The sequence below is a fragment of the Molossus molossus genome, unplaced genomic scaffold (genome assembly GCF_014108415.1).
Source record: "Molossus molossus isolate mMolMol1 unplaced genomic scaffold, mMolMol1.p scaffold_m16_p_21, whole genome shotgun sequence".
In the NCBI taxonomy this organism is placed as follows: Eukaryota; Metazoa; Chordata; class Mammalia; order Chiroptera; family Molossidae; genus Molossus; species Molossus molossus.
This window is the reverse complement of record NW_023425357.1, coordinates 6,461,644-6,484,579: the sequence shown is the minus strand read 5'-3', so window position 1 is coordinate 6,484,579 and position 22,936 is coordinate 6,461,644. Positions and strand designations below refer to the sequence as shown.

Genomic DNA, 22,936 nt, shown 5'->3' with positions numbered 1-22,936 from the left:
CTGGATTTCAGGGTAGGAGTCCAGACTGGAAACAGAGATGTGTGAGTTGTCAACTTTAAAGCTATGAGGCCCAGGCTGGCGTTGCTCAATGGTTAGAGCATTGGCCCATGCACTGAAGGTCCACAGGTTCAATCACCAGTCAAGGTTATGTACCTGGGTTGCAGGTTCGATCCCCTGCCCTGGTTGAGGTGTGTGCAGGAGGCAACCAATGTGTCTCTCTCACGTCGATGTTTCTTTTTTTTTTTTTTAATCCTAATCCTCACATTTTTCCATTTTTTGTTTAGATAGAGTGGGAGGGGGAGAGAGAGAGAGAGAAACATCGATGTGAAAGGGACACATCGAGTGGTCGCCACCCACATGACCCATCCAGGGCCGGGGACAAACTGCAACCGAGGAACCAAACCCGGCTCTCTCCAGACCACAGGCTAACGCTCTAACCGCTGAGCCAAACTGGCCAGGGCATGTTGATGTCCCCCCCCCTCACTTCCATTCTCTCTAAAAATCAATGGAAAAATATCCTCAGGTGAGGACTAATAAAACAACAATGACAACAACAACAACAAAAAGCTATGAGATCAAGAAAATACCAAGAAACTGAGTACAGAGAGAGCCTGAGCTCTGGGCTTCTCCAGCAGGAAGGCAAGGTCAGACACACTGCAAAGGCATCTGTGCTCCCTCCCCACACACCCGCACACCGGCACCTCAGCCCTCCTCCAGGGAAAAGCTCAAAGCCCTAGTCCTTACCTTGGAAGGATGACGAAAGCGGACTGACAAAGGTCTGGGACCCTTCAGGCTCCACTGCTGACAAAGACTTTCCGCAGTAGGGGCAGAATTTGAATGCTGTTTTGATACTTTTGCCGCAGTCTGGACAGAAGTTGCTCATGCTGGAAAACAGAAGAGTACAAGAGGCAAAAGAAAATTGAAAGAGAAACTTAACCCACTACTAATGAGGAGTCATCCAAGCTCCTCATGGTGACTAGACTGCAAATAAAGAAAAATGATTACTCACAGAATATACTCTTACGGGAAGTGGCCACTCCTTAAATGAGTTCCCACCCACTGTGTCTAGCCTCTAGTCACCTGTCTCTCTCTAATGGCCCAGGGCAGGTATAAAGCAGAACAAAGGCACAAAGCAGAAACTGCAGACCTCACCAAAGATACGGGAATGTCTTGAGGTCAATGAAAATTACACAGGAGCACTGCTCCAACTGCAGAAGCACTGGGGGTCTTCGACTGCATCTGTGATGTTCATTTTTTTTTCTTAATTTTTTTTTAATCCTCATCTGAGGATATTTTTCCATTTTATTTTCAGACAGAGTGAAAGGGGGAGAGAGAGAGAGAGAGAGAGAGAAACATCGGTGTGAGAGAGACACACTGACTGGTTGCCCCCCACACAACCCTGACCAGGCCGGGGACTGAACCGCAACCGAGGCAGGTGTTTTTTGTTTTTGTTTTTTATCCTCACCCGAGGACATTTTTCCACTTTTTATTCAGATAGAGCAGGAGGGAGAGAAAGGAAGAGAGAGAGAGTAACATCGACGTGAAAGGGACACATCGAGTGGTCACCACCAGCACGACCCAACCAGGGCCGGGGACAAACTGCAGCCAAGGTACATGCCCTTAGCAGGAACCGAACCCGAGTCTCTCTGGACTGCAGGCTGATGCTCTAACCACTGAGCCAAACGGGCCAGGGTGAGGCAGGTATTCTTGACCAAAATCGAACCTGCAACTCTGGTCCATGGGCCAACCGCTGAGCCAGACTGGCCAGGGCTGTGATGTTCATTTCTTCAAGCACATGGTGGGAACGGGAGAGACAGCTAATGCTCCCCGAATACCTATGTGCTCCCCTACAGTTCCCAGGGTCCCTTGCAGTTAGACTGGGGCCACATGACTAGTTCTGGTCAATGGGGTGTGAGTAGAAGTCATTTTCTGGCTGAGGCAGTTAGGAGCTAGAGTACCTCCTCCACCCTCCCCTCCCCTCCCCTCTCTTGCAGGGATGGCACTGGAGGCCACATACTCCAAATGACACAGCTATGAGATGAAGGTCTGCCTGGTTTACACCGGAAGCCTGTGATCAGCAAATAACTAATGTTGTATTGAGCAACCAAGATTTCAGGGTTTATTTGTTCCTGCAACACAACTATCCTATCCTGACTTAGTGAGACAATGGGTACTGACTGCATTATTTCTAAGCCTTGTGTATCTCTGAAATATTTCCTAATACTTTATTTATTTTAAATATTTTTTCTTTTATTGATTTTAGAAAGAGAGGAAGGGAGAGGGAGAGAGAGACAGAAACATTGATGAGAGAACATCAATTGGCCGCCTCCTGCATGCCCCGCACTGAGGATCGGGCCCACAACCTGGGCATGTGCCCTGACTGGGAATCAAACTGGCGACCTCTTACTGCATGGGTCGACACTCAACCACTGAGCCACACCAGCTGGACATGAAATATTTCCCAATACTTTAATTAATTTTTTAAATCTTCACCCAAGGATATTTTTCCATTTATCTTCAGATAGAGTGTGAGGGAGGGAGGAAGAAAGAAAGAGAGAGAGAGAGAGAGAGAGAGAGAGAGAGAGAGGGAAAGAGAGAGAGAGAGAAAGAGAAAGAAACATCGAAGTGAGAGAGACACATTGATTGGATGCTCCCGCATGACCCCCAACCAGGGCCGGGGACCAAACCGCAACTGAAGTACGTGTACATGCCCTTGACTGGAATCGAACCCGTTTCTCTTTGGTCCGCAGGTCGATGCTCTAACCGCTGAGCCAAACCGGCCAGGGACTAATACTTGAAAAATCAAAACCAACAACACACCTAGAACCTACCACAAATGAAGATATGGCAGGTGTATTCATTTGCTAAGGCTGCCATAATTAAGTACTACAGACTGGGTGGCTTAAACAACAGGAAATTATTTTCTCACAACTTTAGAAGTCTGAGATCATGGCATCAACCAGTTTGGTTTCTTCTGAGGCCACCCTCCTTGGCTGGCAGATGGCTGGCTTCTCACTGTGCCCTCACATGGTCGTCCCTCTATCTGTGTCCTAATCTCTTCTGCTAAGGACTCCAATCATATTGGGTTAGGGCTCTGTCTCAGTCTGTTTGAGTTGTCATAATAACAGATCACAGCATGGGTGGCTTATAAATAACAGAAATGTATTTCTCACAGTTCTGAGACTAGGAAGTCCAGGATCAAGGTGCCACCATGGCTAGTTCTGATGAAGGCCCTCCTCTGGGTTGCAGACTGACAACTCCTCGCTGTGTTCTTACGCAGTGGAAGGAGCTAGGGAGCTCTCTGAGATCTCATTCACAGGACACTGATCTCACTCATGAGGATGGAGCACTCATGATGTAATCCCCTCCCCAAAGCCCATCTCCTAATACCATCACACAGGGGATCAGGATTTAAATCTACGAATTTGGAGGAATCCAAACATTTAGACCTTAGCAGACCCACCCTAACAAACCCATTTTAATTTAACTACCTCTTTAAAGGTCTTGTCTCCAAATATGGTCACAAACTGAGGTACCTGGGCTTAGGTTTTCCACATACAAATTTTTACAGGACTCAGTTCAGTCCATTAAAAGCAGGATGAAACTAGTTAATAAGTGAAGAGAAAAATCAACAAGGATTACAGTGCAATAGACACTTCTAATGAATATACATATTTTAAATAGCAAAAGAAACAAATTCTCTTATTTGTTCTTTCTCTTTTGTTTTTAATCTTCACCCAAGGATATTTTTCCATTTATCTTCAGTTAGAGTGGGAGGGAGGGATGGAGGGAGGGAGAGAGAAACATTGATGTAAGAAGGACACATTGACTGGCTGCCTCCTGCAGGACCCCGACCAGGGCCGGGGACAAACCACAACCCAGTTACGTGCCCTTGACCGGAATCGAACCTGTGATTCTTTGGTCCATGGACCGACACTCTAACCACTGAGCTAAACCGGCCAGGGCATGTTCTTTTTCTAAGACTTACTATACAGTACCAATTATAAACTGGGTTATTAAAATAGAAGTAAAAATAAACAGGCTCGTGGATTCCTTTCACCTTATAAGAGATAGTTCTTTTATTTTTGGAAAATAAAAATTGTATATATTTAAGGTGTATGTGATATTTTGGTGTATGTATACACTGTGAAATGATTACCATAATCAAACTAATTAACATAACCATCACCTCTCATAGTTACTTTTTTGGTGTGTGGTGAGATATGCTTTACAATTTCAAGTATACAATATATTATTATTTACTACAGTCACCATGCCATTCATTAGGTCTCCAGAACTTATTCACCTTATAACTGAAAGTGTGTGTACCCTTTGATCAATATCTCCCCTATTCTCTCACAGCCTCTGGTAACCACTATTCTACTCTCTGTTACTATGAATTGGCCTTTTTTTTAGATTCCACATATAAGTGAGATCAGGCAATATTTCTGTGTCTGGCTTGGTCTAATCAAATGCTTTTCCTTTATTCACTGTAAAGATTGGTCTCTGTTGCAACTGCAACACAGAGCTCTTTAAAATCACAAGTTCTAGCCCTGGCCGGTTTGGCTCAGCGGTTGGAGCATCAGCCTGCGGTACAGAGAGACCCGGGTTCGGTTCCCGCTAGGGGCACGTATCTCGGTTGCAGTTTGTCCCCGGCCCTGGTTGGTCGTGCGGGTGGCAGCCACTCGATGTGTCCCTTCACATCGATGTTTCTCTCTCTCTCTCTCTTCCTCTCTCTCCCTCCCGTTCTAGCTGAACAAAAAATGGAAAAATGTCCTTGGGTGAGGATAAAAAAAATCAAAAAAAAAATCACAAGTTCTAGTCCCAGGTTACCTGGATTTGAGTTCCAGATCTGCTATGTGCTGGGCAACTAACTTAACCTCTCTGGCCTCAGTCTTTCCCAACAGCAAATGGGGCTTTTAATCTATCTGATAGAATCATTGTTGAGGCCTAAATTAATTAATTTATAGCAAGTGCAGAACAGGGTCAGGCCCATGAAAAGCCTTTTATGTTAGTGGTTGTTATTGTCATGTCACGCCCTCTATCTCATTTATTATATCCTATTTGTTAATATTTCTATTTTCCCCCTTTAAAAAATTTTTTCTTTATTGATTTTGGAAAGAGAGGAAGGGAGAGGGAGAGATAGATAGAAACATTGTTGAGAGAGAACATCGATTGGCCGCCTTCTGCACGCCCCCCACTGGGGATCTGGCCCAAAACCTGGGCATGTGCCCTGACCAGTAATAGAATTGGCGACCTCTTGGTGCATGGGTCGATGCTCAACCACTAAGCCACACTGGCTGGGCATCCCCTTTTTTCTTGACATACCCTAAGTTCTGAGCCTCTCAGGCCTTTTTGTTTCCACTTGGTGCTGCCTCATGGAATTCCAGGGCCTACCTTTGAAAAAACACAGGCTGTTTAAACAGCTAGTGAAAGAAATCTCAGCTAGAGAAAAGGGTTCCTCTTCCCCTAGGTCTGCAGAAGAAGAGCAGAAATCATACCATTGCGTAAAACTGCCCTTCTGTTATTTCCCAACAAGGAGGTGTGTAAGCCATCTGACTGCAAAGACTGCTGTCAAGTATCCTTTAGCTCCTAAGAAGCCTGTAAATCTGATTGGTCATATAACTTGATAATTGTTGTCCTGGTAATAGCACTGAAATGGATATCTCTACCTTCTCAAAGAAGATGGAGCAGTTATTATTATTATTTTTTTTAATCCTCACCTGAGGACATCTTTGCATCCATCCTCAGATAGAATGGGAGGGAGAGAGAGAGAAACATCGAGTGGTTGCCAAACCTCAACAGGGTACATGCCCTTAGCGGGAACCGAACCCAGGTCTCCCTGATCTGTGGGCCGATGCTCCAACTGCTGAGCCAAACTGGCCAGGGCAAAATAGAGTAGTTTTGTCACAAAGAAACAGTAGTTTTGTCAAGCTGGAGGAATCACTACCACAGGCCACAACAAACCTAAAGCCCTGTGTTGATGAAACCACACATCAAAACTGCTTAGAGGACGGCTACCCTGGAAAGTTAGTTGTTCCAGGCTTTGTATTAGTGAGAAGCTTGTGTTTGGGTTAAGCCACTGAGGTTTGGGGGTTGTTGTTACTGCAATATAGTCTAGCCTGGTTAGACTACTACACTGACGCTTTGCTAGATTACTTCCGTAAACAAAAGTTTGAAAATCTGTGGTAGTTTTACGTAGCTTTAAGCAGAATTTCCCAGGTGCCAAGTACCCCTGGATAAAGATGGCCTCCAGGATGGGGCAAGCACCTAATCCAGTGACCCTCTCATGCCCACAACAACAGTCTCCTCCTGGGAACCAAAGTATGAGAACAGTGACACGGAAGAGATGGGGCAGTAGCAGGTTGTTGGTAGGGAACAGAGCTTAAGGGGCACGTGCCCCAGGAGATGGTACCTTTATGGGATCACGGTCTGGCCCTCAGATTCACTGGGCTGGAATCTCCATCTTAACAGTGTTCTGTAAGTAAATAAAGGTGGAGAAGTTGACTCAGGCTGACTTCACATATCATTTATTCTTTTATTTATTTCTTCAACAAATATTTACTGCACATCTGCGGTGTGTTAAATATAGTGTCCCTCCTGAAAGGTTCTGAAGGCTAGACTCGGCCTCAGGCAGGAGGGGCAGTCACAGGCGACCGCGACTCGCCTGAGCCCGCCCTAAGCAGAAACCAGGGGTGATGCAGTGCCAAGGCGGGCTTCTGTCAAACTCTCCATTAGCTCCACCCGTCTCAGTCGTAGCCAAGCCCACCACTAAGAGCCTAAAGTGGGTTGGGACAGGCCAACTACCCCGGTGACCAGAAGCTTCTCCCAAAACCTGCCCGGGGGGCTCCGCCTCCCACAAAGGGTCATGCTGACGACACAGGCACCACGACCTAACTGCGCAGAGGATATCTGGAGACTTCGCCCTGCTAAGTCTTGCCTTCCCCTCACTTCCGGACTCGGGGAGCCGGGTGGAGAACAAATACCTGACCCAGGCGAATGGCTGGGACTCACCTTCTCAGTGGCCCAGCGTAAACTTCCGCTGGCCAGGAAGGTGCTGCGCGCGCACTCTCCGCTCTGAGGCAGGCCCGCTCCCGCGCAGGCGCTGCTGTCCTCCCGACTGCCCCTGGCTTGTGCCTACCACGGAACTACATTTCCCGAGACACCTTCGCGGCAGACCGGCCCTCTGATTGGAGGCCGGGGTTGAGATTATTCCCTGATGGCCCACCCCTATATCGCCCTCTTTGGAATGCCGCCTGGTTCTACTGCGCATGTGCCAATGTGAAGCCAATCGTAAGAAGCAATAAACTATGGGGCATGTATCGGCCAATCAGCAGGGGTCACGGTATTTCGCCGCCTCAACTTCGCCCGTTGCGCGCATCTGCTCAGGTTTCCGATTTTCTCGACGTGTTTCTATGACAACCCTTCGGTTGTCTCCTTGAGAAATCAAAAGCCTCCCCTTCTTCTAGAAAAGGCAGAAAGCTGATAAGGTTGTGCTTCAACAGGATAAAAGCTGGACTGCAATACCCAGTTACCACCGATCCCGATTCCGTTTCTACTCTATTTCCCGAAGTGCTCAGCGGGATTCCCTGAAGGCGGGGAAGCGGGTGGGGCCAGGCGGACAAGCACAGCCCTCTGGGAAATGTAGTCTCTGCGTTGGCGCGGAGGCTCGAGCGGGGAGAGCTCCTGAGGAGGTTCGCGCGGCGCCGGCAGTGGCTGTGAGCGGCGCGTGTGAGAGGAATCCGCTCCGCGGCTCCACCCGGGCTGGGGTCGCGTCTGTTAACTCGGCGGACCGCAGTCTCCAGGTGAGGGGACGCCGGGACTGGGGTCGCCGAGGACTCTGGAGGCTTGAGGGCGTCTGTCTTCCCGGAGGGGTCCCGAGACGCTCCTGTGGCGTCTCCGGCGGAGGGTGCGTCGCCTGGGGCGGTGGGTCCAGGTGGCGTCGTGAACCCTCGTTCCGAGCTGGTCGCGGGCCAGGCTCTTGCTAAAGTGGTTTCCAGCTCTCGTCCGCAGCCCCGAGGCGAGCGGTTCCGTCTTCGTTTATTTGCGGGGAGGAAAACGAGGGGGTTAACCCGAAGCCGTTGGCAGCGCAGGGCAGGGTCTTGAGGGGTGAAGGGGTGGGAGTTCTTTGAGGAGGTGAGAGGACATTGATCGGAGCGCTTTCTGGGAGCCTGGCGCCGAGCTGTCGCCTTTTCTCTGTAACCTCCGCGTCGGCGCCGACGGCGGCTCCCGGGCTCGTCGGGCAACCTCGGCGCCGGGGTCACCCCGGGACTCGGACTTGAGAGTCCGTAGGGCGCAGATTTCATTATTAGACCCCCCCTCCCCCCCACGGCGGGATCGGGGCCAACTCCTGGAAATCGAATATTTCTGCCAGGAGAGCCGTGGGTAATCACCCTGAACGGCAGACAGACAGACTGTGCGTGGCCCGCGGCAGTTCGGGTTACATTTTGCTGCCAGTGTGTGAGTCCAGTTCTGATTTTTAGAGCGTTTTGGATTTTAGAATGACAGGTAAGGGACTGTGGCTCTGCTGTATTTGGGCCACTTTGTCCCTGTGGACAGGGAGGTGCAGAGACGGGGAACGATGTGGCCGTCGTCCCGCATTAGAGAAGCAAGCCTCCGTGGCTCAAGGCACTCTGACCGGCTGGGGGCCCTGGAGGGCCCCCGTTTCTTCCTTTCCAGGGCTGGGGGTGTATGAGATGTGGAGAGATTGTGATGTGGAAACTAGGCAGAGGTCTCAAGTTCAGGTAAAGGAGAGATCCTGCCTTTATTACTTTTTTTTTTTTTTTATCCTCACCCGAGGATATTTTTCCATTTTTTATACAGATAGAGTGGGAGGGAAAGAGAGGAAGGGAGAGAGAGAGAGAAACATCGACGTGAAAGGGACACATCGAGTGGCTGCCACCCGCACGACCAACCAGGGCCGGGGACAAACTGCAACCGAAGTACGTGCCCTTAGCGGGAACCGAACCCGGGTCTCTCCAGACCGTAGGCCGACGCTGTAACCGCTGAGCCAGACTGGCCAGGGCCTGCCTTTATTACTTTTACATCCCAGACATCGGGGAGTGTTTGCCCATCGAAGGGGGACCCGGCATGGCCAAACCCTAGGATTTTTTTCAGCAGCTGGAGATCAGATTTTTAGATGAAATATCCCAGTGTTCAAGTTTGGGACTACTTAAAATAATTTTCTTTAAAAACCTCCTATTTGCCAACACTGTATGGGCCAAATATAGTTATCTGTGGGCTGAATTATACTCACAAGTGGAGGCTTACCTCTGTCATGTGAAGAAAAGCACTGAGAGCAAACGTTGGCACTTATTGGTATACCACACTGCCTTATCTGCAAGCACAAAATCTAGAAAGCTCTGAAGACCATTTCCCCCTCCATAAATTTGAGGTGCAAACCTGACCCAAACTGCTGTGATTTATAACCTTTAATTACCTTTCCTAGGATGAATATTCATACCCTTCACTCTAGAAATATTTAAGTGTTCGATAACAAAATGCTGCTGATCCTATGCTGCAATTTGTGATTTTTATATAATATATTGTATACATGTATTTCGCCTTTTTAAAATCTGAAAATTTCTGAATTTCAAAGCACATCTGGCCCCAGAGGCTCAAGAATTGTGGTCCTGTGTCACCGAGTCATCCTGCTGCTTCGTGATATGGAGTGTTTTCAATGCTCTGTAGATACATGCTCCTCAGTAAATTCACAGTGGCTGCATGTAAAAAGCCCTCTGGTACAGTGTTTTGCAAATTGTGGGTCATGAAAATAACTTAGTGGGCAATGACCATAATTTTTTCTTTCTTTTTTTTTTTTTTGTATCCTCACCGGAGGACATTTTTTGCATTTATCTTCAGATTGAGCAGGAGGGAGAGAGAGGGGGAGAGAGAGAGAAAAAAACATCGATGTGAGAGAGACACATTAACTGGTTGCCATCCACACGACCCCAACCAGGGCCAGGGACAAACTGCAACCGAGGTACGTGCCCTTAGCGGGAACCAAACCTGGGTCTCTGGTCTGTGGGCCAACATTCTAACCGCTAAGCCAAACTGGCCAGGGCCATATTTTTTTTCTTAATGAGTAGAAAGTGACTAGAATAAAAAATTATCCTAGTACATTCCACTTTGTAAGATTAAGTATTATCTCATAAAGCTTTTGTTTAGTTATGGTGTGAATGAGCAGTTGTGCTATATATTGCCTTTGTTTCTGTGGATCATAGTTAAAAAAGAAAGTTGAAGAACTCTTCCTGCTGTAGAAATAGCAACCGTTTGGAGGCCAACTCACTTGGACTCAAATCCTAGAGATGGTAGATAATCCAAAATCTCAGAAGCATTGCCCCAAGGGTTCAGTTAGAGAGACACATGTATTCTGTTAACAGATATTCTCTGCTGTGCTAGGACACAGCAGTGTGCAAGACAGAAGGTCCCAACTGTGTATTCACTGATTGTGATAAGTGCTAAGAATGGTTGTGAAGTTGCTTTGTAGGCTTTGAAGCACAGTGGAAATTGGGGGCTGGGGTAGTTTCAATAAATAACAATTGTTGTGATTCCTGCAGGGAGACTCATGCTCTGACTTATCCTACTTCTGGACAACCAGCATGGCCAGGAAATCAGTCCTAGAAGGAAAGAAGACCTCCTCCCAGTTTCCTTGTCCTTCCTGCAGCCCTACTTGCTGGGAACATGGAGGGGAAGGAGGAGGAGCTTAAACTAGGACTCTGGCTGCTGGACTTAGTCGGCTATTACAGAGGTGAGTCAAGAGTCCTTCTGTCCTAACAGATCATCCCCAAAGGCTGCACAGTTGGCCTGCCTTTGTTCCGGGCTCACTGTCCTATAGTGGCCCCAAAGGATCTTAAAGTAAAGCTCTCATGTTCTTGCTTTCCTACTCAGTAACTTTCCAGGAATCCTTGTTGCTTACAGGATAAAATCCAGGTTTTTATCAGCTCATTCCTGCATGATCTGGGTCCTGCCCCCTCCCCATGGCCTCTTCTCTTCCCTTTACTCACACAAGTGATACTCCCTTCAGGTAAGTCCTGCACAGCCTTTAAGACCCAGCTCCATTCCCCCTCCTTCCCAGAGCTCTTCCCTGCCCTGGTGTCCCATAGCACCACCTACTGCCTCCACTGTAGAACAAATCCACCTGGATGTGGTTGTCCCTGCCCATGTCTGCCAGAGCAGACATTCTTCCCTTTGGTTGAGTTCTTCCTGTGTGCTAGGAACCGTGTAGGAGCTTCCCAGCAGCATCTTAGTCACTTCCCAGAGCATCTTACATGATGGGGCAGGAATCAGAGTTCTGGAGGGAGGGGGCATGGGACTTCATTGCCAATGGTTACCCACAGAGGAAGGGAGTGGGGCCATGCCTCTGATCCAATCTAAAGACTCAAGTTTCATTCTTATTTGAAATGTGTCTGTGTGTGTGTTGATGGAGGTCTGGAAGGAACACACCAGACAGCCACAGGTTCACCTAGAGATAGGGTACTGGAGAAGGCTGTCATTTTTTTAATTAAAAAAAATTTTTTTTCTTTATTGATTTTAGAGAGAGAGGAAGGGAGAGGGAGAGAGAGATAGAAACATCAGTGAGAGAGAACATCAACTGGCTGCCTCCTACATGCCCCCCACTGGGGATTTGACCCACAACCTGGGCATATGCCCTGACCGGGAATCAAACCAGAGACCTACTGGTACATGGGTTGATGCTCAACCACTGAGCCACACCAGCTGGGCAGACTGTCATTTTTTTATTGTCAGTACTTCTCCAGTATTTGAATTTTTTTTTTAATCCTCACCTGAGGATATTTTTCTATTGATTTTCAGATAGAGAGGGAGGGAGAGAAGGAAGGAGGGAGGGAAGGGGGGGGAGAGAGAGAGAAACATTGATGTGAGAGAGACACATTGATTGGTTGCCTTTTGCACAATTCTAACCAGGGCCAGGGATTGAACTGAAACTGAGGAACATGCCCTTGACTGGAATTGAACCTGCGACTCTTTGGTCTATAGGCCAATGCTCTAACTGCTGAACCAAACCGGCCAGGACTCTAGTATTTGAATTTTTATTTCAAATACCCATGCACTGGGAACTTTTAAAATTAAGAAAGATGGCATCATTAAAAGTGGCAGACAGGCACTTTGTACTATCATACAGCCTGAAGTGGACCCAGTGCCACCTATGGGGACTTTTTTCCCCTCAAAGTTGTACTGAACCTAATCAGGCTGCTGCTCTACTGACTAGTTTCCAGGAAATGTGTCAGGCAGAGGAGCAGCTAAATAACACCAAGAGGAAGCACCATATCCAGAGTGTGGCACCCTAAATCAGGAGTATGGAACAAAAAGGTTCGAGGGGTACAAGTGCAGATTAAAAATCTTCCAAAGCTGCCCTGGCCGGTTTGGCTCAGCAGTTAGAGCGTCGGCCTGCGGTCCCGAGAGACCCGGGTTCGGTTCCCGCTAAGGGCATGTACCTCGTTTGCAGTTTGTCCCGGCCCTGGTTGGTCGTGCGGGTGGCAGCCACTCGATGTGTCCCTTTCACATCGATGTTTCTCTCTCTCTTCCTCTCTCCCCCTCCCACTCTACCTGAACAAAAAATAGAAAAATGTCCTCAGGTGAGGATAAAAAAAAAAAAAAAAAAAAATCTTCCAAAGCATATCAATTCCCAATATAGGGCATAGGCCTCCTTGGATTCTGATTCAAAAAAGCCAACTACATACCATTGAGCCCTGGCCATTGTGACTCACTTGTTTGAGCATCGTCCCGTGCACCAAAAAGGTCACTCACTGCTTTTGATTCCTGGTCAGGGCACATGCCCAGGTTTTGGGCTTGAGCCCTAGAAGGGGGTGTGCAGAATCGATGTTTTTCTCTCTTCCTCTCCCTTTCCCTCTCTCTAAAATATCAATAAAAACATACTTAAAAAAAAACAACAAAAAAACTATACCATTGAACCTACTCAAGATCATAGAGATAGAAAGAAGAATGCTTAGTGACAGGCTGGGGGTATAGGAAATGGAAAGTTATTATTTAATGGGGACAGAGTTTCAGTTTGCAAGAAGAGTTTTCTGGAGATGGATGGTGGTGATGGTTGTAGAACAATGTGAATGTACTTAATGCTACTGAACTATACACTAAAAATAGGTTAAGATGGCAAATTTTATATGTATTTTACCGCAGTAAGAAAATTGGAGCCCGGCTGGTGTGGCTCAGTGGTTGAGCGTTGACCCATGCATCAAGAGGTCCCGTGTAAAATTCCTGGTCAGGGCATATGCCCAGGTTGTAGGCCAAATTCCCAATAGGGGATGTGCAGGAGGTGGCCAATCAATGTTCTTTCTCTCTTTCCCTCTCCCTTTTCTCTCTCTAAAATCAATAAAGAAAAAAAATAAAGATAGTAAAGAAAATTGGGAAAAAAACCCACAAACCACCATTGAGATGTAAGATAAATCTGAATACAATGAAACCTTGATATAATGGACTAATTCCAGTGAGGGGCGTGTCCGTTAAACTGAAAGTCCATTTAATAAAGTAGGTTTTGCCCTGGCCGGATTGGCTCAGCGGTTGGAGCATCAACTTGCAGAACAGAGTCTCCAGGTTCGGTTTCCGCTAGGGGCACGTACCAAAAAATAATAAATAAAGTAGGGTTTCCAAAAGCACATGTTAAAAAATTGACAAATTAGTTTACCTGTTTTTACTTATGTAGACACATTTGTGTAATTAAAATTAAGTATGTATAAAAAGTTTAATTTCACAGAAAAGTTTTCTATATGTATTACAGTAATTTTAAATTTGTACTGAATAGGTTTAGTAAATTCATGCATTCACCATGCACTGGGAATAAACACATATGCACGGCTGGGATGTGGTTTAGTGCATGTCAGAACATTGGCCAGAAGGAGTTAAAACTGCTACAAGAAAGTCACACCATGTGACAACAGAAGCAGTTACCTAGAGCATTGTGATGTGATCATGTGCTAATCGTTCGCCAAACATTGTTTACAAGTGGTGATTCTTGGATTTAAATGTGTACAGTAGAGTTGTAAATATGAAATATTTACGTCAGCGAAATTACTACAACATATGGCCTATTCATTAATATTTGTTAATAACAGTGAGTTAATAACAAAAAAATAACCTGCTGATTTAATTATAAGCAAATCTTGGTTACAAGCATTTTAAAACAGGGTGTTAATTTTCACATATTACATATGGACCGGAAATTTTGTCCATTAAATCCGAAGTCCATTAAAATGAGGTCCACAAAATTGTACAGACTTTGAACATGGTGTATGAATGCAGTATGTAAGGGGTTCTACTGTTAATACTGAAGCATTCACAAATGAAATCAAATGTCACCTGGGATTAACTTGGAAATATTTTAGTTCCTACAAAAAATAAATAAAAGTGGGGAAAGAGCCCTAGCCGGTTTGGCTCAGTGGTAGAGTGTTGGCCTGCGGACCAATGAGTCGTGGGTTCGATTCTGGTCAAGGGCACATACCTCGGTTGCGGTTCGGTCCTGGCCCTGATCAAGGTTGTGCAGGAGGCAACCGGTAGATGTGTCTCTCTCACGTCGATGTTTCTCTCTTTTTCTTTCTCTCTCTCTTCATTTCTCCCTCCCACTCTATCTGAAGATAAATAGAAAATATCCTTGAGTGAGGTTTAAAAAAAAAAAGTGGAGGAAGAGGCTTAACAAACAAAACAGACATGTTAATAGAACGGGATTGAAGCTGGGTGATGGATATGTGGCGGTCTGTTGCATACATGTCTCTACTTGGGTGTATGTATGAAAGTTTCCATAATAAAAACTTAAAATCTTGTCCTGGCCGGTTTGGCTCAGTGATTGGAGCGTTGACCTGCAGACCAGAGAGTCCCGGGTTTGGTTCCCACTAGGGGCATGTACCAAAATAAAATAAAATAAAAAACTTAAAATCTTGAACAAACACTGAAAAAAAGCAAAAGCCAGATATAAATGGATTTTAGGATCAGGTTAACCTGGGTTTAAGTCCCGCCTGTGTCTCTTCTCCAAGACTCCTTGTCCTTGTCTACAAAATATGGAGATGTCTAGTCTCTTAGGTCTGAAGGTTCTCACAGGACGATTTTTGCCAAAGCCTTGGCACACTGAGGGCGGGGGTTGCACTGAGTGAGCCATTGTGCCTCTCCCTGACCCCAGCCCGAATCACTGATAGTGTGTTGTGTTTCAGTAATTTGTGACCCTCAAGGACGTGGCCATGGACTTCACTTTGGAGGGCTGGGAGCAGCTAGGGCTGGACCAAGGGGACCTGTTCTGGGACACGGCACTGGACAACTACCAGAATCTCTTCTTGCTGAGTGAGTATGCACCCAGGCCCTGCTTGGTGATCACCCGTGGCTCCCTGTCACTCATAGGATGAACTCCCAGCTCTTGAACACCTCAGAAACAGCATGATCTAGCTCAGCAGTGCTCAGCTGGCTGATTCTGCCCCCCACCCCCCAGAGGACATTGGCAATTCCTGGTGGCCTTTTTGATTGTCATGACATGGGGAGGGGTCCTCCTTGCAGCTAGTAGGTAGAGTCCAGGGAAGCTGCCACACATCTTAGAATACAAGGACAGTGCCCACAATCAAGGATTACCTGACCCCAAATGTCAGTAGTGGCAAGGTTGACAAGCCCTGGGGTCCAGCCCTGCCTACTACTGCAGCACTGTTTTCCTCTCTGTCATTATAGAGGGATTCCTCCTGCTGACACTGTAGGGTCTTCACATTTGTTCTCCCCTCTGCCTAGAAGACTCTTGTTTCTTCTTTGCCTCGGGGCTTTCCCGACTCCATTAGCACTCCCTCCCCTCTCTCCTGCTTAGCTAGTCACCGCTCCTCCATTTTCGGACTGCTCCTATTATGATTTATTGCTCTCTGCCAGATTGGAGCTTCTTAAGGGCACCTGTGCTATTCCCTAGTGTTTCCCAGCATTTGCAACAAACAGTACCTGCTCTGGGGACTCAATAAACAGTTCCTAAATTAATAAATGAATGAATCATGGGAAATGCTGTGTCAGGAGCCAGATTCTGTGCTGGGTGAGCCCTTAGAACTATCTCCTTCAATCTTCCAGTCACCCTATGAGAAATCTGACTCCATATTTTATTGAGTGTTCTTAAAAAGGTTCAAAGAGGGGATAATTTTCACAGCTGCATTCAAATTCCTAGGACCACCCCCAGGTTTGGTGACTTACTAAGAACACATGCAGGGCTCCGCATATAACTGTACTCATGCCATATTCATCACAGCAAAAGGACACACAGTACAGTTAGCAAAGGGGAATGGCGTGTGGTGTGAAGTCCAGGGGAGACTAGTGCCAACTTCCAGAGCCCTCTTCCTGTGGCGTCACACAGGACACAACGGGGTGTGACAGCACGTGTAAAATGTCTACCAGGGATGCTCATTGAAGGCTCTGCACCCAGGGCTTTTATTCAGGGCTTGTTATGTAGGTACCCTCTACTTGGAATGTACCAACATTCCAGACACTCAGACGGAAAGCAGGTGTTCAGCAGAACAGTTTGGGCAGAGGGAGCCCCTCTTACTGGTTAGAGAATGTTGGAACCCACCAAAATCTAGGTTCTTAGACAGTAGCCAAGGGCAGCCTAGCGAGCAGGCCTTTCCAAGGAGAACCGTCAGCCTGTTCTTTTAGCCCTTTTCACCTGGCTGTAACCACCAGCATCACACAGTAAGCAAATGGCACGGCTGACAGTCTGGTTGGGACCTGTGCAGCTCCAGGGCCATGGTACTCCAGCTCCGTATCACTGTCACCACATCAGGATCAACTCATTTCCCTTTCTCTAGTTTCTTTTCTTTTTTTTTTTTAACACATTTTTTAAATTGATTTTTTAGAGAAAAAGAGGGAGGGAGAGAGATGGAGAGAGAAATCTGTTTTTCCAGTTATTCATGCATTTATGGGTTGATTCTGGTATGCGCCCTGACTGGGGATCGAATCCTCAACTGTGGCATATCAGGACAACACTTTAGCTACCTGAGCTACCTGGCCAAGCATTCAGTTCTTTCTTTTCCAAAAACAAGAATTTATTCCAAAAGATAAAAAATAAGATTATATACTGGAAACCATATTTGATGTAATTTTATCACATTGGGACAGGTTTTCTCCAAACTACTCAATGTGTGCTGTAGAAGCAGCTTAAGGGAGGTCCAATCTCAGTGTCTGTCCAGGTTTTAAACTCCAGTCCACAGTAGAAATGCATTTCCTTTGACTCCTCTGCACATCTGTGTGTATGTATGAGGAGGGTATTAGTTTCCTATGGCTTCTTCTACAAATGCCACAAATGTAGTGGTTTAAATGGAACATTTATTCTTATAGTTCTGCAGTTCAGAAGTTTAAAATGAGTCTGACTGGGCTAAAATCAAGGTGTTGGCAGGGCTGGCTCCCAGGCAGAATCTGTTTCCTTGCTCCTTTTCAGCTTCTAGTAGCCTCCTGCATTGCTTGGCTCATGGCCCCTTCCTTCATCTTCAAAGCCAGCAGTGGCCTTTCCTCCACTGTAGCATGTATCCTTGGGTTACGACTCTGCTCCTTTCCTTGAGGAAGTTTGGGGAAGGCAGTGTGAAGGACTGCTTGAGCTCTAGGACCTAACATTATCTGTCAGAGAGCCCAACCCACCGAGGCTTTGAACAATGTGTGGTCCACAGGTGAATGAGTGAATTGTGAGTGGCTGAGTAATTATGGGCCCCTTTACCTGATAAAGTCTGCTCATCCCTTGAGCTGTTCCAAATCCTGTGTCCACAGCCCTAGCTTTCATAGCTCTGATCATCCTGGATTGTGACTGAGTCCCTCTCTTCCACTGAACCTGGAACCCTGCAGGGCAGGCGTCCCTGGAGTCACCCAGGAGTGTGTGCTGGATAAAGCAGTGAATACAGTCGTCCCTCGTTTATCACTGTTAATCCGCTCCAGACTCTAGCAGTTGCACCTGGCATTGAAGGATTCGTGGGTGCTTGAATACATAGGCCTACAGTCCACATGTACAGTAATTTTAATTGTAATACAGGAATGTATAATTGACTCAGACAACCGAGTGCATGCTGTATCATTTTCACTGTCTCGATCAACTTTTTATTTATTTTTTATCCTCACCCGAGGACATTTTCCATTTTTTGTACAGATAGAGTGGGAGGGAGAGGGGAGAGAGAGGAAGAGAGAGGGAAACATCGATGTGAAAGGGACACATCGAGTGGCTGCCACCTGCACGACCAACCAGGGCCGGGGACAAACTGCAACCGAGGTACGTGCCCTTAGCGGGAACCAAACCTGGGTCTCTCCGGACCGCAGGCAGACGCTCCAACCGCTGAGCCAAACCGGCCAGGGCTCGATCAGTTTTTTAATGAATATATTTGAAAAAACCACGATAGAGTGAAGCTGTGAAAGTCGAAGTGTGAAGTGGCAAGGGATGACTGTAGTCAGGAGAGCCAAGAGGTTACCACTGAGTGGCTGGATAGCCCGCCACATCCTGATTAACAACAGTGCTGTTCTCTCCCTGCAGACCCCCTGAGACCCAACCTGACTTCCTCCTATCCAGATGGTGGGGAAGAGCTGGAGACCCTGGTGAGAGGAAGTCCGGAAGTGACAGGCCCTGGTGAGTGGGTGGGGGAGGGGCCACCAGCACCTGGTGAGAGGGTAGTGGGGTCTTGTGGCACAGCCCTCTGTGTGCCCTCTGTCCTCAGAGTATGTCTACCCAACCATCTGGACCCCGGTTTCTGGGCTTTAGTCTTCACATGTATCTTCTGTCCCTCTGTCCCAGTTGGGATCAGGACACTCTGCAAGCCCTCCTGATCTCTGTGTACCTCATCATTCAGCACATGGCTGTCCTGGTGCCTTTCCTCTGTCCCCTCTTTGGTCCTTCCAGACTCAGCAGGGGGTGTCCTTTCATTTCCCAAATTGGTCTCCATTTGCCTGCCTCATGCCCCCTGAGTACTGTGGACAGCCTGGTCTACCTGTTTTGACTCCTTTGTACAGGCCCAGCCCTCCTTCCTGGTCCATGGAGAACAGTAGATGGCCACAACTCAAGCCTGGGTATTTGCTTTGCCCTCTCCCAGGCCACAGTTCCCCAGGGGGATCAGGTTAAGCAGTGAAGATTTCTGGTGTGATGCTGTCGAGACGAACCCAGTGGGAGAAAGAAGAGGCAGGGGCCTTGCTTGGGGCATGAGAGGCTTTTCTCATGGTTTGCTCATTAACAGGAGAAGGGCCCTGAACCAGAAACCATGGCGAAGTGGCTGCATAGCTTGGTCAGCATGCAGCTCCATTCTTGGCTCACCTCAGGAGCTTGTGAGTGTTTTCACATAGGTGACTAACCCAGGCACAGATTCCTGCTATCTTGGATTTCTGTTTTTGTCACCTCAACATAAGGCTATTTCCAAGCATGTGGAGCTACACCTTTATTAACAAGCAAATATAGCCTCTGTGGTAACAGTCGTATGGCATTGTTATCATTTATGTCTCGTCCCTTGATCAGTGTACTTCTCTAGGAAGTAGTCCTCAGCTGATGAAGGTGGTGGTGGAGAGTATCTGCCGAGAGTTCCCCTCACCCCCTGCTCTCACTGTGGAGGCTCTGCAGCCCAGCTCCCATCTTAACTCTCGTGGACATGGGTTCCCTGTCTCCTGTGATGCGGGTTCCAGCTGGATCACCATTTTGGCCTCTTTTCCTTCATCCCTTTGATGGACAGGCTTGACTCAGGACCCATCCCCTGTTCTCTCTCTTGTCTGTGTCCTCACCCTGCAGCTCCTGTCTTTTCACCCTGGGGAACAGACATTTATACTTTCTCTCTTTCAGACACAGCTGAGGCCAAGATCTCCCCTCTGCCACAGGAATTCTTGGAAGAAGGACTCTCTCAGGAGATATTGGAGGCATTTTCCAAGGATGGCCTCTGGAACTCCAACTTGGGAGAAGCCTGCATAGACGAGAGCTGGTTGGATAGTTTGCTAGGAGATCCAGAAAGTCTTCTGAGCTCTGATGTTGTCACCAATAAGGAAAGTCCCACAGAGTGCAAGAGTCATGAACTCAAGAGTGGCCTCACTCTTGAGTCCCTCCTTTTCACAGGAGAGGATTCCCTGATCCATGATCTTTCCGAGAACAGCCTGATGCCAGCTAAATCTGAGGAATATAGGAATGACACTGGCTCCCATTCAGACCAGAGTCAGCAGGATACTGTCCAGGAAGGAGCAGAACCATATAAATGTAGTGAATGTGGGAAGAGCTTTAGCCGGAGTTGCCATCTTATCCAGCACTGGATTATTCATATGAGTGAGAAACCAACTGGGAATCAAGAGTATGAGAACAGTTTCAACCAGAGTCCTTGCCTTTTTGCATATCCAACAACTCACACAGAAAACAAATCCTATGTGTGTAACAAGTGTGGGAAAACTTTTAGTCACAACACACACCTTCTGTGGCATCAGAAAATTCACACTGAAGAAAAAACATGTAAGAGTCAAGACAGTGACCATCCATCGGGTCATGGCTCACAGCTTGTTGAGCAGCAGAAAACCCACAGAAATGATAAATCCTACAAGTGTGACAAGTGTGGCAAGAGTTTCAGCCGAACCTTTCATCTTACTCAACATCAGAAGACCCACACTCGGAAACGCTATGAATGTGCCAAATGCAAGGCCACCTTCAACTTTAACAAATACCTCCTCCAACATCAGAAAATTCATGCTGCAAAAACTACCTTTAAGTGTCAGGAATGTGGGAAGGCCTTCAGGCGGAACTCATCTCTCATCAAACACCAGTCTACTCACACTGGAGAAAAGCCTTATAAGTGTGATGAGTGTGGGAAATGCTTCACCCATATCTTGACCCTAAAGAGACACCAGAAGGTTCACAGTAGAGAGAAGCCTTACAAATGTAGTGAATGTGGGAAAGCTTTCTACCGGAACACTCACCTGAATGAACATCAAAGGATTCACACGGGCTACAGGCCCCACAAATGTAACAAATGTGTCAAGAGTTTCAGCCGGCCTTCCCACCTGATGCGACACCAATCTGTTCATGCCACGGAAAAGCCCTACAGCTGTGCCAAATGCAAGGAGACCTTCAGCCATAATGAACGCCTTGTTCAACACCAAAAAATTCATGCTTTGGAAACCCGCTATGAATGTCAAGAGTGTGGTGAGCGCTTCATTTGCAGCTCGACCCTAACTTGCCACCAGAGAGTTCACACCCAAGAAAAACAAAGACTTGAGGAGAGCAGAAAAATCTTGAATCAGAACCTAGAACAGAAAGAGCATCCAAGGATTGGCGAGAAGCACTTTAAGTGTAAGACATGCGAGAAAACCTTCAGCTGCAGCAAATACCTGACTCAGCATGAGAGGCTTCACACCAGGGAGAAACCCTTTGAATGTAACCAGTGTGGGAAAACCTTTAGCCAAAGTGCACAGCTCATTCGCCACCAGATCATCCACTCTGGAGTGAGGCCATATAAATGTGGGGACTGTGGGAAGGCCTTCATCCGCATCACCTCCCTCACCAAACATCAGTATATCCACAAGAGTGAGTGCCCCTTTAAGTGTAATGAATGTGGAAAGACCTTCAGTCAAAGTGCTCGTCTCTCAGAACATCAGTTAATTCACACTGCAGAGAAACCCATTAAATGTAACCAGTGTGACAAAGTGTTTGTGCACAGTAAGTACCTTACTCAGCATCAGAGAACTCATGCCAGAAAGGCATCTTTTGAGTGTAATGAATGTGGAAAAACATTCAGACACAGCTGGCGCCTTTCTAAGCATCGGAGAGTTCACACAGGTGAGAAACCCTATAAATGTGGTGACTGTGGGAAAACTTTCAGCCTGAATGCTCCACTCATTCGACACCAGAGAGTTCACACCAGAGAAAAGCCTTACTTTTGTCAGGAATGTGGGAAATCCTTCAGCCAGAGCTCGTGCCTTTCTATTCACCAGAGAGTTCACACCGGGGAGAAGCCATACCTGTGTGCTGAATGTGGGAAAGCCTTTTCCCAGAAAGCAAATCTGAGGCAGCATGAGAGAATTCACACTGGGGAGAAACCTTATATCTGTGATGTGTGTGGGAAAGCCTTTGGCCTCAGTGCCCATCTCAGTCAGCACCAGAGAATTCATACCCAAGAAAAACCGTATCAGTGTCAACACTGTCAGAAAGCCTTTCCCTGCTACTTAGGTCTCCACCGACATCAGCAAGTTCACACTCAAAAGTTAACAAGTAGCAATGCTACCTGTGGCCACCAGGTGACAGCAGGACCTGACATCTGAGACCTAAAGTTGAAACCATTGTAAGTCCATCCTTCCCCTACCCCTACCCCCACAATATAGATACATCTCTTTGTTAATAAAGATTGATTATAAAATTTGCACACAAGTTTCATTAAAACAATGAAAACAAAAGAAGCCGGTAGACTCTAGCTAGTCTCCTGAGTTAAATCTCACCTCTGCCAACTGCTACCTAAGTGACCTAGAGAGTCATGGAACCTCTCAGGGCCTCAGTGTCCTCATCTGTAAAACAGGCAAAATAATATTTACCTACCTCAGAGGGCCGTTGTGAGGATAAATAGATGTAAAGCACTTAGAACTGAGTGCCCAGCACATAGTAAGTACTCATCAAGTGTGAGCTAACATCTATATCACATACAACATAAATCTACTCTTTTCTGTTAAGAGGAAGAGAAGAATTAACAACCCTCTATCTCTACTGCAGCTAATGTTCTTACTAATATTATGTGTGGCTTTATTTTTTTAATTCTCACCTGAGGATATGTTTTTCTATTGATTTTAGAGAGGAAGAGAGAAACATCGATGTGAGAGAGAAACACTGATTGATTGCCTCCCCTGCACACCCCAACTGGAGATCAAACCCGAACCTAGGTATGTGCCCTGTGACTGGGAATCAAACCTGCAACGATGATGCTCCAACCGAGCCATCTGGCCAGGGTGCATGTCTTTAATTTTTAAAATGTTTCTC

The 22,936-nt window shown here is 46.9% G+C and overlaps 2 protein-coding genes across 9 annotated transcripts in view; one reads left to right on the top strand and one right to left on the bottom strand.

The window, feature by feature from the left end:
* VRK3 (VRK serine/threonine kinase 3) overlaps positions 1–7,051 on the bottom strand; it is a 31,979-nt gene extending 24,928 nt beyond the window's left edge. For 2 of the 8 annotated variants that reach the window (XM_036275325.1, XM_036275330.1), the window contains exons 1-2: positions 1,153–1,277; positions 745–884 (exon numbers count right to left, since the gene is read on the bottom strand). In XM_036275325.1, the coding sequence (XP_036131218.1) occupies positions 745–883 (139 nt within the window). In that variant the 5' untranslated portion in view covers position 884; positions 1,153–1,277. The other 6 variants (XM_036275326.1, XM_036275327.1, XM_036275329.1 and 3 more) reach the window with 6 other exon arrangements.
* A 3,582-nt stretch (positions 7,052–10,633) lies between these two features.
* On the top strand, positions 10,634–22,230 carry ZNF473 (zinc finger protein 473). Its single transcript, XM_036274994.1, has 5 exons — positions 10,634–10,750; positions 10,921–11,026; positions 15,180–15,306; positions 18,491–18,583; positions 19,778–22,230. The coding sequence occupies exons 3-5, from the start codon at positions 15,207–15,209 to the stop codon at positions 22,228–22,230; spliced, it is 2,646 nt and encodes an 881-aa protein (XP_036130887.1). The 5' UTR covers positions 10,634–10,750; positions 10,921–11,026; positions 15,180–15,206.
* Positions 22,231–22,936: the final 706 nt, after the last annotated feature.